This window comes from Muntiacus reevesi, chromosome 6, assembly GCF_963930625.1.
Source record: "Muntiacus reevesi chromosome 6, mMunRee1.1, whole genome shotgun sequence".
NCBI lineage: Eukaryota > Metazoa > Chordata > Mammalia > Artiodactyla > Cervidae > Muntiacus > Muntiacus reevesi.
In genome coordinates, this window is record NC_089254.1 from 30,785,269 (window position 1) to 30,801,204 (window position 15,936).

Below are 15,936 nucleotides of genomic sequence, written 5' to 3' on the forward strand. Positions count from 1 at the left end.
ATTCCCTAGTGGTCCAGTGGCTAAGACTCCACGCTTTCACTGCTGAGGGTCAGATTCAATCCCTGGTCAGGGAACTAAGATCCTACAAGCTGTATCACATGGACAAAAAAAAACAAACCCAGATTTTACCCTGAGAGATATGGGCAGCTTTCAGCAGCTTTTAAGCAGAGGGATGTGATTTAACTTTTATCTTGGAAGAATGCTTCTGGTTCTTGGGCAATGAAGCTAGTGGACTAGGATAAGGATGGAGGCAGTGAGACGGGTTAGGAGGCTGTTGTAATATCGGACAAAGAAGAGGGGACAAGGACAACTCCTGGGAGTTTTACCTGAGCAACTGGCAGAATGGAGGTGCCGTTTATTGATATTGGGGAGCTCTAGGTAAGGAGTAAGTCCTTCGGCAAAGGGTGGGAGGGGTGTCCAAAGCTCAGTTTTGGAGACATTTGGTGTGAAATTCTCAATAGACATTCAAAGAGAGAAGTCAAATAAACAGTTGACTATGGTTTATAGCTGAATAAATGAATTGGGTTTAAAAAAAATAATCAAAGAAACCTAAAGTTCAATATAAAACAGAATTTTCTTTATAAAACCACTTACACTTTTAAATACAAAAATACTAAAAATATTGTGAGTTTGAAGTCTCAGTTTGTGTCTGTTACAAAAATAACTTAAGGTCCTAAGACGTTATCTCAACTGTGATTTGCAGTTAAAGCAGCTTTATCAAATATTCAAGAAAAAACTAATTATAACGCATTATAATTTATTATAGTACATATCCATTTGCTTTTTTAAAACTGTTAAGTGCTTAAGAGTCTCCCCCACTGGAACATAACTGCCATATATACAGGCACCACTCTGACTTGAAGACCTTTACAACACCTAGTATTATGCCTTGTAAGCAGAAGGTGCTTAATGCATGATGGCTGGACTGAATTATTTGCAGAGAGAGTATGACACAAATCCTCAACTCAGCTTCCAAAGTATAAGGGGCCCAGGAGTTGGCCTATGGCCTGGCAGGGGAATGGGGCATTTAGCCCTGGGTCCAGGCCCTGAGTCTAATTCGGATCTGTTATAAATACTTTCTGACTGAAAACCCTGACAAGAGGCCCTACACCAAACAGGGCTCTCTCACTCACTGGACTTGGTCCTGGCTGTCAGTCCCAAGCCAGCAATCCCCATGATCATGTCTTGGTTTTAAGTGGCAGGGGGTCACCATGCTTATGAGCCAGGGTTCAAATCCCGCCCCATGCCCCCAGTTATCTCTGAGGCATTCTTCTGAAGCATCACTGTATCAGTGATTTTAAAATGGAAAGTTACAAAGTCACAGGTAAAATGTGCGTGACTGTTAAAGACACCTTCCCCTTTGAACTGATCCGCTTTGAGTGACACGTCTGGAACCCCCCTCCCCCTTCCCCTAAGAAAGCATTCACAGCCATGTGTTGTCAGGGTCTGGAAGGTGCCCGGCGTGAGACCTGAGTCATTATCGGCTGTGACACCGCAGCCTGAATGAGTCTATCAGTCAAGCCCCAGCAAAGAAACCAAGCAGCAGGAAGTGGCCACGGGGACGCCTTTGATCTGGGGAGAGAAAGGGTTCAGAGGGCACTTCTTGGCAGGAATAAACACGAGCATCATGCGTCTCCCGGGGAGAGAGGGAAGGAAAGAGAGGAAAGGGATGTGGGGGCACGGAAGATCGCTTCCATCTCCTCTGCCTACAGCTGCTGCGACGGAGGGTGCAGGTGAACCTGCCGTGGAGACGCCACCTGTCTGGCAGGCACCCCGGCCCCGCGCGCATCCCCAGCAGAGCACCCAGGGGCTCCCTCTGTCACCCGACAGCAAGCCCGCCGCCTCCCCACAGGGCACAGGGCGCCCTCCCGCGCACCGCCCCGACACACACCTGTCTCAGCATGGACCTGAACACCATGTACCGCAGCCGCCTGGTGAGGATCTCTCCCGCCTTGCCGAACGTGAAGCCCTGTGAAGACAGACACGCCACAGGGGCTGGGACGGGGCAGGGACCTGGCCGCCGATGACGCCACAGGAAAGGGCCTTGGGGTCAGTGCCGAGGCGGGACACCGAAGTCAGAAAGCCCGATTTCAGGGCTTGGCGGCTGCTTCTCAAACAGCATACCATGCGCGTGGCCACACCACCAGCAGGGGTGGGAGGATCTGGTTTTGAAATCGACGCTGCTGCTCCCCAGCCAGCGGGCGGGCCCATCGCGGATCTACAGGCAAGTGGTTCTTCTGTCTCCTTCCCCACTCCCACTCCTCTCTCTCAGGAACCAGGGTCTGTCCCTCAGGAAGCTGGGGAGTTCTTCCCAAGGCAAGGGGAATTCGACTCTAACCCAGGGGTTTATATTATGAATCATCCCAAGCAGGAAATTTTTGAGAGTGAATGGGGGGTTGTGGGGGGTTCGAGACATGTCACTCAAAGCAGCCGCTCCAGCCATAAAAGATGCAGAGAACAAAGATATCAAATTCTTTGTTTCCAAGTTAAAAGAAAAGCCAAAGTCTAGGAGAGAAATAGGTTGGAAAGGAAGGCTTACTGGAGAGAGAGTTTTCTGCACAGATCTCCCCCTTTCCCCAACGATATGACCTGGCAGGAGAGAAGAGTAAGGTGTGACTGTATGGCCATGCTGGGCCACATCTGGGGAGGAAGGGGGACAGACCCTCGTCCGGGAGCTTGGGGATATACAGGGCCAGACAGAGGCACTGAGTCACTTTCTGTCTGGAGCTCCGGGAAGGGGAAGTTCACACAAGGAGCCTGCCACACAATGGTCCAGGGAGAGCAGAATGGAAATGTCCGGGTGGTGCATTAGAAGAAGGGAAGCCCTAGGAAGAGCCCAGAGCTCTCCTGCAGCATCTGAGACACGACAGAAGGCAACCGTAGCTCCTCCACACTCGCAGGTGGGAGGCTGGACATCGAGAGAGAGACAGAGAGAGACAGGGAGAGAGAGAGAGAGAGAAGAAACACAGGCAAAGAGCCCAAGTGAAGAGAAAGTGAACTCTCCCTCATGGTCCTGATCAAGGGGCACAGACAGGCGGGACCGTGTAACTGCAGGCCAGCAGCCCCTCCGGTCACCTGTGTGAAGCGGGGGTGGGGGGGCCACAGACCAGCGCCCCCACTCGGGGCTGCAATGCCGCGTACCCTCTCTGCTAATACACACCAAGCCAGGGACGGGGGGGAGACAGAGACCCTGGATTAACTGAGCTGAAGCCTGCAGTTACCAAAGCGATTAACTTGACTAGGAAACGACCAGATGGAGGTTTCCGCTTGCTAAACTGAATGAAACCTGAACTGTCCTGCCCACTATGAGAATACTACTCTTGTCATTTGGCTGAGAACTAGCCATTGATAAGTACGTCAGGAACGTTATCTCTACAAGTCCACAGGACAGACCTATAATTACCACTTTACAGAAGAAATGGAGGTTGAGGGGGGCTGGGAAGTGGCCAGAGGCTACAGTTCTAAGGCGGCAGACTTGGAATCTGATGTGCATCTAAGAGAACCTTAACCAGAATGAGCACCCACAGCCTGGGCTGTAATTCCCCAGTGAGCTCCTTCCTTGCTTTTCTAAATGAGGGGCCAACACCATCTAACACCATGTTCTGATCCCACTGCTGGACAGTGCAACCTCTGCACCTCTGAGGTCCTGAGTTCACAGCCTTTGTTCTCACCTGGGTTTGCCAGGCAAGTCAGGCTCCACTCTCCTGGGGATCACTGTGTGACCAAGGTACCGCCTTAACTGCCTTTGCGTCACCCACTCAGATTTCCAACTCAAAGCCTATCCCGCTCCAAGCTCCTTAACCAACTGCACCCTCAGCAAGCTCTACATTCTCCCAACTTCTCTGGCATTAATACTTGGTACGACAATCCTGTATACAAGTTAGAGTGTCACATTTGTTCTAGTATGATCAGATTCCCCAAAGAGACTTGAAGGACTCAGTAACAAAAGAGTCCAGGGTTTGAGATCTCCTATCATGTCCAGAAAAGTGTCCTGTCTATGCAAAATATATAAACATGCTCACACCATGCAAAATAAAGAGATCTATTGAGAGTTCTATCTTAAAAAATTATATGTGACTAACCACTCATTCTGGAGAAGGAAATGGCGACCTACTCCAGTATTCTTGCCTGGAGAACCCTGGGGACAGAGGAGCCTGGTGGGCTGCTGTCCATAGGGTCACACAGAGTCAGACACGACTAACGCGACTTAGCATGCATGCATGCATTGAAGAAGGAAATGGCAACCCACTCCAGTATTCTTGCCTGGAGAACCCCGGGGACAGAGGAGCCTGGTGGGCTGCCATCTATGGGGTCGCACAGAGTCAGACACGACTGAAGCGACTTAGCAGGGGCAGCGGCAGCAACCACTCATTCATTTAATAAGTGAATATGTTTATAATCATCTCACACACAACTAGTAACTTACCTCTTTTCATCACCAAGAGTCAGCTACCATTATCCCCATTTTAACAGAAGAGGGAACTGAGGCTTACACAGTTTAAGCTATTTACTTGCTGAAGGACACAAAATTAGGAACTGGTGCAACTCATACCTGACCCTACACCTAACACCAAAGCCCATACTGCCTTACCATGCGGAGCTTCTAGAGTGCTTAAACTCCTGGCAATTTCATTCCAGCCAAATGATCTGCAATCTGTAAAATCTGATACTTTACGTATGCTTACTACAGTTTTTGTTTGAAGACTGACATTCTTCTATCATTACAAAGGTTCCTTCTTCTTCAGGAAAAGAATGACAAACTCTTCAAATATTTTTAAAATCAGCATGACTGGCTTGTGGGGCTCTAAGGTTTGTCCTTGCTTTTAGAACACTGGGAGATACTCGAGTATCAGAACTGGATGGCAGTACTTACATATCCAAACATGTGTCCACAGCTCCCCTAGATCCCATTTTTAAGACCCCTGCTTTTACTTCTAATCATTGTGTTAGATCAGATACTCGCTGTTCCCTCTGACTTCATGAAGATTTCCAGTCAGGGGAGAAGGTGGGGAGAAGGAAGGAAGCAAGGGCTCCTTCCCTTGGGGTGTAAGAGGAAGCCAGAGGAAGAAAACACCTTTGATTTAAGTCAAGGACACTGACTGCTAAGAGCCCAGTGACTAGAGGAGCGACTCTACTAAAAAGCAAATCACACAGATGTTTAATAAATTCCCCCAGCTGGGTAATGATACATTTCTCCAAATGGAAAAAAAAAGTGAAAATGTAGACACTTACCTGAAGGAAAAATGTAATAAAAGAAATAATTCCAAGGATTAGAAACAACAGTGAAAACAAGTTACTATTCTGTCGTTTGGTTTCATCATCCTCATCTCTGGTGAAAATCTGGCAAAAAAAAATATTTAAAGGGTTTTCAGTACCACTGAAGAAATCATTCAGTCTGACTAGATATACATCTAGTTATAGTATTTGGGGTCAAGAGGGCCTTAGCATGTGGAGGTCAGGCAGGCTTCCCTAAGGCCAGACTTAAATGGGGCAGTATTGTGCCTTCCCTAGGGGCCAAGGTCTGTCATTCATTCATTAATCTACCCAATTATTTCTCTGCTCATACTCCTTCTTGAAGTAACGGGTGCTTCAAGTCAGCACCAAACCCACAAGAGCAGAACTGGGGACAAATACTCTCTTATTCCTCTGATGGGAAACTACACTGTTTGGCAGTCTGTTGTTTCACAAGTTGACATTTCCAACTGTCCCAAGGTGTCTGGAGACACATCTGCTGATGGGGCTTTGGTGAGCCCAGGAGGAGGGCTCATATATTCAGCCCAGGACTCTCCGAAGAAAGGAGGCTTCTTCAGCCAACCTTCTTTGTAGGGTGGCCTGTCAGACAGACAGTAGGGAACTACAGCCAGCTGACCTAGAATCACACTGGGAGACCTTGGTTAAAAGAGCTGAACAGGATGCACTGGGCTCAAAAAGCATGCAGAGAACAACCATTTCACAGGGAAAGAAAACCATCTTCCTTCACACTGGGCCAAAATCTGACTTGTGAGATTGTAACTTTATGGTAGAAAATGCCATCATGAAGAGCAGGTGCGACTAGTATCCATCAACCGGAATCTTTTGCAAGCTGTCCCATTTGTTTTCCTCTTACTATGTGGGACGGACATCCCACAGGGTCCAAGCGCTCAGCACCATCCCGTCCGACAAGCACATGAGTCAGGGAGGGGCTCTCCCCTGAGCTGGAGTGATGGACACGCGGGGACCCTCTGAACACCAGTCACAGAACCGTTCGGGGGGGACTCAGAGTGCAATGATGCAGGTGGGGGACGGTCGCCTGGTCAGTGCCATGGCTGTCTTCCAGGGACTCATTCCCAGGGCCCGAGGACAGAAACCAACTGCCATGACAAAGGGAGTTTTGAAAAATCAGTTTTCCTATCACAAAATAAAACTTCTGCTCCTACATCTTCAAGCTGTTATATGAAGGTGCAATGCATGTTGTGGCTTTTATAAATTTACAAATACAAACAGTTCATTCTTTAGTCAGGACTCACAGGTAAGTCCCCGAAATGAACATAAACATTTACTCCTATAATCCTTGAAAGTAAGACTGAAAATGTTGGTTGCAGACCTCCATTTATAATGGCGCAAAATACACCAACCACAAAATAAGGCCATTCAGTTATATTCAGCTTCAGAATCCTCCAAAAGGAAACTGGAGGTACACTTTCATCCTGGAGAACACAAAATATTACAACAAACTAGTTAGGAAAATAACTGATCTTAATGGATTGAACTGATGTACAGTTCTTCTGTATGCACAACAATTTTTAAACAAATATATCTTATTCCTACTTCCTTATCCATTGTTGGCTATGTAACTGTTTTTAAAGAGTGCTGACAGATTCTGTTACATTGTGCCTTCATTTTTAAAGAAATACAGGATGAGTCCATAAATATTTAAGTCTCACCTGACATCTGCAATGTGACAAGTGTATTTGTAAGGATGAAAGAACAAAAATGCTTGTATTTGAAGACCCACTATTATCTCTTTACATTATAAGCTCTAATTCTAAAATTCTTATCCTATAAATTATCATTCATAAATTCCACCTTAGAGTTAACATGTTGAGATCTGGGCCTGTGGACCAAGATAAGGGATAGGACAGGGAATTCTGGATAACCCTTTCTTGCTCCCATTCCTATCCCAGCCTTAGCCCACTGGTAAAGACATCAGTCTGCAGCCTCCTCTGTACCAAAGTTTCTTCTGTACTGAGCTTTCTGTCCTGGCTTTGGGATCCACGGACACTCCTGCGAGTTGATTTTCTTCTGATTAGACTGTATCTTGAATTTTGGGAGGATGTGTACAAGTCATCAATTTTACTTAGGGATTCACCAGGGGTATTTTCTAATTCAAGTTCATTTCCTTTTGTCTAGAATAAACAAGAAATATGCATAAGTTGGTTAGGCGGAGTTAACCAATGAAATCTAATCGTTCAATAGCAGGTATCAAGGAAAATGGTAATTTAAGTCCTTATGGGAAAGGATGAAGTGGAACTGCCATTTTTTTGGTGTGATTATATTTGAAAATTAAAACCATTAAATAAGTAGCCTCATAAACTATGCTGAAACAACATGGCATCCATTCCAAGTATCTCATCTATTAACCTCCTTTGTGTGAGTGTTTCTGGCTCAATCAGATTTGCTTTGGACCAGTGACATCAACACAAATAATGGTGCAAGTCATACTGTGAGACACAATGTTTTCAGTAGACATGTCCAAAAAAGTGATAGGTAAAGTTAGTTTTAATTATATATTTTATCTAAACTCAAATGTATTTAAGATTAACACACTTAATGGTGGGTTATGAGTATAAAAACTTTTTGAGATAGCTTGCAGTTTTCTTTGGACTAAGTCTTTGGACTCTGGTATGCATTTTCAACTTACAAACACTTCAGTTCAGATTAACCACCACTAACATGCTTAACAGCCGTCTGTGGCGAGCAGCTGCTAGAGCGGATACTGCCGCGGCTGCTGGTGAGTCGCTCAGTCGGGTCCTACTCTTTGTGCAACCCCATGGACTGTAACCTGCCAGGCTCCTCTGTCTGTGGAATTTTCCCAGCAAGAATACTGGAGTGGGTGCCATTTCCTTCTGCAGGGGAGCTTCCCCACCCGGGGATGGAGCCCACGTCTCTTGCCTGGCAGGCAGACTCTTTACCACTGAGCCACCTGCGAAGCCCGTACTAGGGTGGATAGCCCACGTTTAAGCCTTTTTAACTTCACCTTTCTCTATCCTTCTTCATTTCTCTCCTTTCAAGAGGGGAAAAAAAATATCTAAAACCTGGTGTGATCCTCAATCCCCCTGCTTCCCACCCAAGAATTTTTTCCCTCTTCTCAAGATAATCAATAGTAACATTTATTTATAGCACCAAATACAGCAAAATCAGCTCATGCCTGAGATACTGGAGGAAAATGCTAGAGTCAGACTATACCTGCATTGTGACAAGTTTGAAGTAAATGCCTCTCCTCCCCATGAGCTCATCATGACTGCCTTTCTCCACAATGACTCCATCATCAAGACCCGCGATGACATCAGCATTACGAACCCGTGGACAGACGATGCGCTATCACAATGGTGGTCCGGCCTTCCCTGGCCTAAAGGGAGAAAAAGCTCATTTTTGAATACACGAAGGATTATATGAAAAAAATTCAGTAATTCAATGTATATTTACTGACTACCAATGCCCCGGACACTGCAAAACTGTGTAAGCTATATGAGGCAGTCTCTGGCTTCAGTACATGTATTGTTAATGGCTTAATATGATGTTTTAATAAGTGTAAACACAAATATGACAGTCTCATATTAATACTATGTAAGCCTCTAAGATTTTACTCAATCTCTACTAGCCTAAGTTTATGTAATAATCAAGGGCTTATACGGAGGTAAAACACTCGACAGCCCAGGAATCAGTCAACTGGAGCAGATACAGGCCCGCTGCTATCCCGAGCAAGCCAGCCAGCAGCAAGTCCCCCTGGAAGTCACCCTGTGCTCCCTCACAGACATCTGGATGACCAAGACAACAATAAATGTGAGGCAACAAAGGCCAGACTTCAGCATCACACTGATCTGAAGTCAAATCTTAGTTCTGCTCTATATGAATTCCAGGATCTCATACAAGTCTTTAAACCAGTGCGAGGTTCAACTTATTCACATATCAAATGGGATATTAATACAATGCTACCTTCTGGAGTGGTTGTGATATACAATAATGCACAGGTAGCACTGTGATGTACACAGTAAGTGCTTAATAAATGATGCTTATTTCTAGGGAGAAGCATTATGGAAAAAACTAAATAGTTAAGTAAATGTCTTAAACACCCAATCTCATTTTTATTTTCATAGGGAACAAAGCCAGATAACCAGCACGTGTCTGAGATTTCTTTAACCTTTGTAACTTTTCCAATGCTTATAATTTTTCTTATTCATATTTCTCTCTGGGAACTAGCAATAAAATTCTCAGAATAAGCTAGCAAAAAGAGGTATAAGGACCACTATGAAAAAGAGAAGTGAGAAAAAGTCTAGGAAGAAAAAAATGCACATCAGAAAAATTAGGTGGAAAACACTAGAAAGCAGAGAAGATAATGGATCAATTCTTTGGATGTTTTCAAAGGATGAGATGTGGAATGCCCCCTCTAAAACGTGCATTAAAAGGAAAAGGTATTTTTAAATGCAACCTTTCCAAATTCATTTTATTAATAATTTAATACATAGTAACATGGTAGAATAGAAAGAAAACACAGATAAGCAAAGTGAAGACGGAAAAGCAGACTCAATCGCATCTCCATCTATTTTGGTCCACAAAATTCTCAGGGACCTTTTTTCTTTTTCCTTTTTCAACAATCTGCTATGCTCTCTGACAGGATGTTTAGAGAAACAGAGTTGTTTTGTTATTGGAAGAGGGAGAGAGTTGGAGCAGAAATGAGTTCATCTTCTAATTCTACTGGGAGCACTTCAACTCAGAGCACTTATGAGTGAAAAGGTTTCCGCGTGCCGTGTCCTCACGGAGCGAGCCTCGCTGTCTCGGACACCAGAGACCAAGCGCACAGTGACTCGCAAGGCACACGCATCACGTCCATCCGGTGAGTCACACGGACTCAGGCACTGCAGGAAGGTCGACCTCTGCTGATGGTCAAGGATATTTCATTTCATTCCCAGCGTCATCAACTCTCTGGCACGCTCCTCAAGATAAGAGGTCTCTCACTTCCCATTGTCTCCGGTAGGCATCTGACCTCTTGAGAACCAATGTAAACCTTCCTCGTGTTGACAAGAGTAAAAACTCATAAAACCTAAGTATCAGGGTTATCTCTAAGACTAAGTTTTTAAGATCACAATGAAGACCAACTTTCATCTGAGTCTATATTTCTCACTGTTTAACGTAAAAAAATGTGCAAGTATCTTTCAATGAAAGTTTATTCATCTCTACCTAAAAATATACTAGAGAAATAGAAGTTATACAGATCCAGAGAGGACTCATGGTTTTAATAGCTTAAAGAATTACTTTAGGAGAGATTTCTTTAAAAATAATATTAAGAAGAATTAACAATGGAATGCTCTTATGCTTATAAACCAGCTAGGATTGAACTGAGGTTCACCCACCTTATCCAGGGCTGCCTGAACCACCGCTTCAATCTCTGTGTCCAGCGCTGAGGTGGCCTCATCCAGCAGGAGGATCTTGGGGTTGCGAACCAGGGCCCGGGCAATGGCGATTCTCTGCTTCTGTCCACCGCTCAGCTGGGCTCCTCTCTCTCCAACCAGGGTGTCAAATTTCTACAACACCGAGAACACAGGAGGATGAAACAACGAAATAAGCAATCTCAGCTCAGATTTGTAAGATGGGAAGTAATCCTATAAACAACCCAAACCTCACAGGCATATGGTCCAGTTGTGTGTGTGTGTGTGTGTGTGTGTGTGTGATGTTGCTTCGGTTGTGTTGAACTCTGCGACTCTGTGTACTGAAGCCCACCAGGCTCCTCTGTCCATGGAATTCACCAGGCAAGAATACTGGAGTGGGTTGCCGTGCCCTCCTCCAGGGATCTTCCCAACCCAGGGATCGTCTCTTATGTCTCCTGCATTAGCAGGCGAGTTCTTTACCACTGGTACCACCTGGAGGTACCCTCCAGCACAACAAAGATGGAGAAGGACTTACATTAGGCAGTTTCATGATAAAGTCATAGGCGTTGGCTTCCTTCACAGCTTTCTGAATCTCATCCATGGTGACATCTTCACGGCCATAGCGAATGTTCTCGGCTATCGTGGTGGCAAACAGCACAGGCTCCTGACTCACCACCCCGATAATCTCCTGCAGATACCTTACGTTGATGGTCCTGATATCCTGTCCGTCGATACTGACCTAAAATAAAAAGGAGCTGTGATATGCACGTAGCACAGATTTGTGCCGTGCGATCTGCTGAGCTAAGTCAGTGCTGCAGCATCTGGTTGAACAGGAGTCCTCTCACCATGCCCTCCGTGGGGTCATACAGCCTCTGCATCAGCTGGACGGTGGTGCTCTTCCCACAGCCGCTGTTCCCAACTAGGGCCACCGTCTGCCCACTCCCTACCTTCAGGTTGAGGCCATTCAAGACCTATGAGAATGAACGAGAAGTAAACTTAAACCACAGATTTCAGGACTACATACATTGTTGAACTGTCGAGTAATTATTTCATTGTACCTTAACTTCACTTCGAGATGGGTAATGGAAGTGAACATTTCTGAATTCCAGATTTCCTTTAATATTGTCAGGTTTGTGCCCAGTCTTCGAATAGCTGTCGATGCTTGGTTTCTAAACAGAATAAAATGTCAGAAGGTTACGGCAACTACTAGGTTACAATAAATACTTTCAATTACATTTGTGGAGAGCTGAATAAAAGTGATAAAGAAATGGACTGTTTTAGACAGGTAGATAAATGGCCAGCCCAGACTTACATTATCAATGATCTTGAAGACTTCATAAGCTGCTCCTCTTGCATTTGCAAATGCCTCAATGTTTGGAGATGCTTGTCCAATACTAAAAGCTCCAGTTAATACACAGAAAACGACCTGAGGAATGTGAAGCAAAAGCATCAAGTTACTTAGTATTTAGTATGCTTTTTTCATACTTTTAGCATCACTAGTTAAAATTTTACATGGCAAGATAACATATGAATACTGACTATAAAAACTATTTTAAAATTGAAGTACTCTTCAGTTGAGAATGCTGAATTCATCTTACTGGATCCGTGAAATAATAAATTCTATATGACTGGAATGCTTTCATATGTCTTCAGAGGCCAAGAATTTCAGGTTAGAGCATCAGCGGGGTATAGTGGAGATAAACCCTATCATGAGAGTCAGAAGCCTGAGGTCTGAATCCTGGATTAAGCACTAAATGGCCGTATGTCTTCAGGTGATTCTCCAACAGTCTGGACTTCAATTTCTTTTTATTTTTAATTTTTTTTTTATTTTTTCTTTTTTTAAAATTTATTATTATTTTTTTAATTTTTAAGTGGGTTTTGTCATACATTGATATGAATCAGCCATAGAGTTACACGAATTCCCCATCCCAGTCTCCCATCCCACTTCCCTCTCCACCCGATTCCTCTGGATCTTCCCAGCCCAACAGGCCCGAGCACTTGACTCATGCCTCCCACCTGGGCTGGTGGTCTGTTTCACCACAGATAATATACATGCTGTTCTTTCGAAACATCCCACCCTCCCCTTCTCCCACAGAGTTCAAAAGTCTGTTCTGTACTTCTGCGTCTCTTCTTCTGCCCTGCATATAGGGCCATCGCTACCATCTTTCTAAATTCCGTATATATGTGTTAGTATACTGTAATGTTCTTTATCTTTCTGGCTCACCTCACTCTGTATAATGGGTTCCAGTTTCATCCATCTCATGAGAACTGATTCAAATGAATTCTTTTTAACGGCTGAGTAATATTCCATGGTGTATATGTACCACAGCTTCCTTATCCATTCGTCTGCTGACGGGCATCTAGGTTGCTTCCATGTCCTGGCTATTATAAACAGTGCTGCGATGAACATTGGGGTGCACGTGTCTCTTTCAGATCTGGTTTCCTCAGTGTGTATGCCCAGAAGTGGTATTGCTGGGTCATATGGCAGTTCTATTTCCAGTTTTTTAAGAAATCTCCACACTGTTTTCCATAGTGGCTGTACTAGTTTGCATTCCCACCAACAGTGTAAGAGGGTTCCCTTTTCTCCACACCCTCTCCAGCATTTATTGCTTGTAGACTTTTGGATAGCAGCCATCCTGACTGGCGTGTAATGGTACCTCATTGTGGTTTTGATTTGCATTTCTCTGATAATGAGTGATGTGGAGCATCTTTTCTCTGATAATGAGTGATGTGTTTGTTAGCCATCTGTATGTCTTCTTTGGAGAAATGTCTGTTTAGTTCTTTGGCCCATTTTTTGATTGGGTCATTTATTTTTCTGGAATTGAGCTTCAGGAGTTGCTTGTATATTTTTGAGATTAATCCTTTGTCTGTTTCCTCATTTGCTATTATTTTCTCCCAATCTGAGGGCTGTCTTTTCACCTTACTTATAGTTTCCTTTGTTGTGCAAAAGCTTTTAAGTTTCATTAGGTCCCATTTGTTTATTTTTGCTTTTATTTCCAATATTCTGGGAGGTGGGTCATAGAGGATCTTGCTGTGATTTATGTCAGAGAGTGTTTTGCCTATGTTCTCCTCTAGGAGTTTTATAGTTTCTGGTCTTACATTTAGATCTTTAATCCATTTTGAGTTTATTTTTGTGTATGGTGTTAGAAAGTGTTCTAGTTTCATTCTTTTACAAGTGGTTGACCAGTTTTCCCAGCACCACTTGTTAAAGAGATTGTCTTTTTTCCATTGTATATCCTTGCCTCCTTTGTCAAAGATAAGGAGGCCATAGGTTCGTGGATTTATCTCTGGGCTTTCTATTCTGTTCCATTGATCTATATTTCTGTCTTTGTGCCAGTACTATACTGTCTTGATGACTGTGGCTTTGTAGTAGAGTCTGAAGTCAGGCAGGTTGATTCCTCCAGTTCCATTCTTCTTTCTCAAGATTACTTTGGCTATTCGAGGTTTTTTGTATTTCCATACAAATTGTGAAATTATTTGTTCTAGTTCTGTGAAAAATACCGTTGGTAGCTTGATAGGGATTGCATTGAATCTATAGATTGCTTTGGGTAGAATAGTCATTTTGACAATATTGATTCCTCCAATCCATGAACACGGTATGTTTCTCCATCTGTTTGTGTCCTCTTTGATTTCTTTCATCAGTGTTTTATAGTTTTCTATGTATAGGTCTTTTGTTTCTTTAGGTAGATATACTCCTAAGTATTTTATTCTTTTTGTTGCAATGGTGAATGGTATTGTTTCCTTAATTTCTCTTTCTGTTTTTTCATTGTTAGTATATAGGAATGCAAGGGATTTCTGTGTGTTAATTTTATATCCTGCAATTTTACTATATTCATTGATTAGCTCTAGTAATTTTCTGGAAGAGTCTTTAGGGTTTCTATGTAGAGGATCATGTCATCTGCAAACAGCGAGAGTTTCACTTCTTCTTTTCCTATCTGGATTCCTTTTATTTCTTTTTCTGCTCTGATTGCTGTGGCCAAAACTTCCAACACTATGTTGAATAGTAGTGGTGAGAGTGGGCATCCTTGTCTTGTTCCTGATTTCAGAGGAAATGCTTTCAATTTTTCACCATTGAGGGTGATGCTTGCTGTGGGTTTGTCATATATGGCTTTTATTATGTTGAGGTATGTTCCTTCTATTCCTGCTTTCTGGAGAGTTTTAATTATAAATGAGTGTTGAAATTTGTCAAAGGCTTTCTCTGCATCTATTGAGATAATCATATGGTTTTTAACTTCCAATTTGTTAATGTGGTGTATTACGTTGATCGATTTGCGGATATTAAAGAATCCTTGCATTCCTGAGATAAAGCCCACTTGGTCATGGTGTATGATTTTTTTAATATGTTGTTGGATTCTGTTTGCTAGAATTTTGTTAAGGATTTTTGCATCTATGTTCATCAGTGATATTGGCCTGTAGTTTTCTTTTTTTGTGGCATCTTTGTCTGGTTTTGGAATTAGGGTGATGGTGGCCTCATAGAATGAGTTTGGAAGTTTGCCTTCATCTGCAATTTTCTGGAAGAGTTTGAGTAAGATAGGTGTTAGCTCTTCTCTAAATTTTTGCTGGAATTCAGCTGTGAAGCCATCTGGTCCTGGGCTTTTGTTTGCTGGAAGATTTTTGATTACAGTTTCGATTTCCTTGCTTGTGATGGTTCTGTTAAGATCTTCTATTTCTTCCTGGTTCAGTTTTGGAAAGTTATACTTTTCTAAGAATTTGTTCATTTCATCCAAGTTGTCCATTTTATTGGCATAGAGCTGCTGGTAGTAGATTTCAGTGTTGTCTGTTGTGATCTCACCCTTTTCATTTCTTATTTTGTTAATTTGGTTCTTTTCTCTTTGTTTCTTAATGAGTCTTGCTAATGGTTTGTCAATTTTGTTTATTTTTTCAAAAAACCAGCTTTTAACTTTGTTGATTTTTGCTATGGTCTCTTTAGTTTCTTTTGCATTTATTTCTGCCCTAATTTTTAAGATTTCTTTCCTTCTGCTAACCCTGGGGTTCTTCATTTCTTCCTTCTCTAATTGCTTTAGGTGTAGAGTTAGGTTATTTATTTGGCTTTTTTCTTGTTTCTTGATGTAAGCCTGTAATGCTATGAATCTTCCCCTTAGCACTGCTTTTACAGTGTCCCATAGGTTTTGGGTTGTTGTGCTTTCATTTTCATTCGTTTCTATACATATTTTGATTTCTTTTTTGATTTCTTCTATGATTTGTTGGTTATTCAGAAGCGTGTTGTTTAGCCTCCATATGTTTGAATTTTTAACAATTTTTTTCCTGTAATTGAGATCTAATCTTACTGCACTGTGGTCAGAAAAGATGA

The 15,936-nt window shown here is 43.0% G+C and overlaps 1 protein-coding gene across 1 annotated transcript in view; it reads right to left on the reverse strand.

Moving 5' to 3' along the window:
• Positions 1-11,788, reverse strand: part of LOC136170672 (ATP-dependent translocase ABCB1-like) — a 49,669-nt gene extending 37,881 nt beyond the window's left edge. The window contains 9 exon segments of the mRNA XM_065939075.1: positions 1,892-1,969; positions 5,233-5,340; positions 7,209-7,385; positions 8,446-8,559; positions 8,561-8,608; positions 10,611-10,781; positions 11,161-11,364; positions 11,471-11,596; positions 11,684-11,788. Of these exon segments, the coding sequence (XP_065795147.1) occupies positions 1,892-1,969; positions 5,233-5,340; positions 7,209-7,385; positions 8,446-8,559; positions 8,561-8,608; positions 10,611-10,781; positions 11,161-11,364; positions 11,471-11,503 (933 nt within the window). The 5' untranslated portion in view covers positions 11,504-11,596; positions 11,684-11,788.
• Between the last annotated feature and the right edge of the window lie 4,148 nt (positions 11,789-15,936).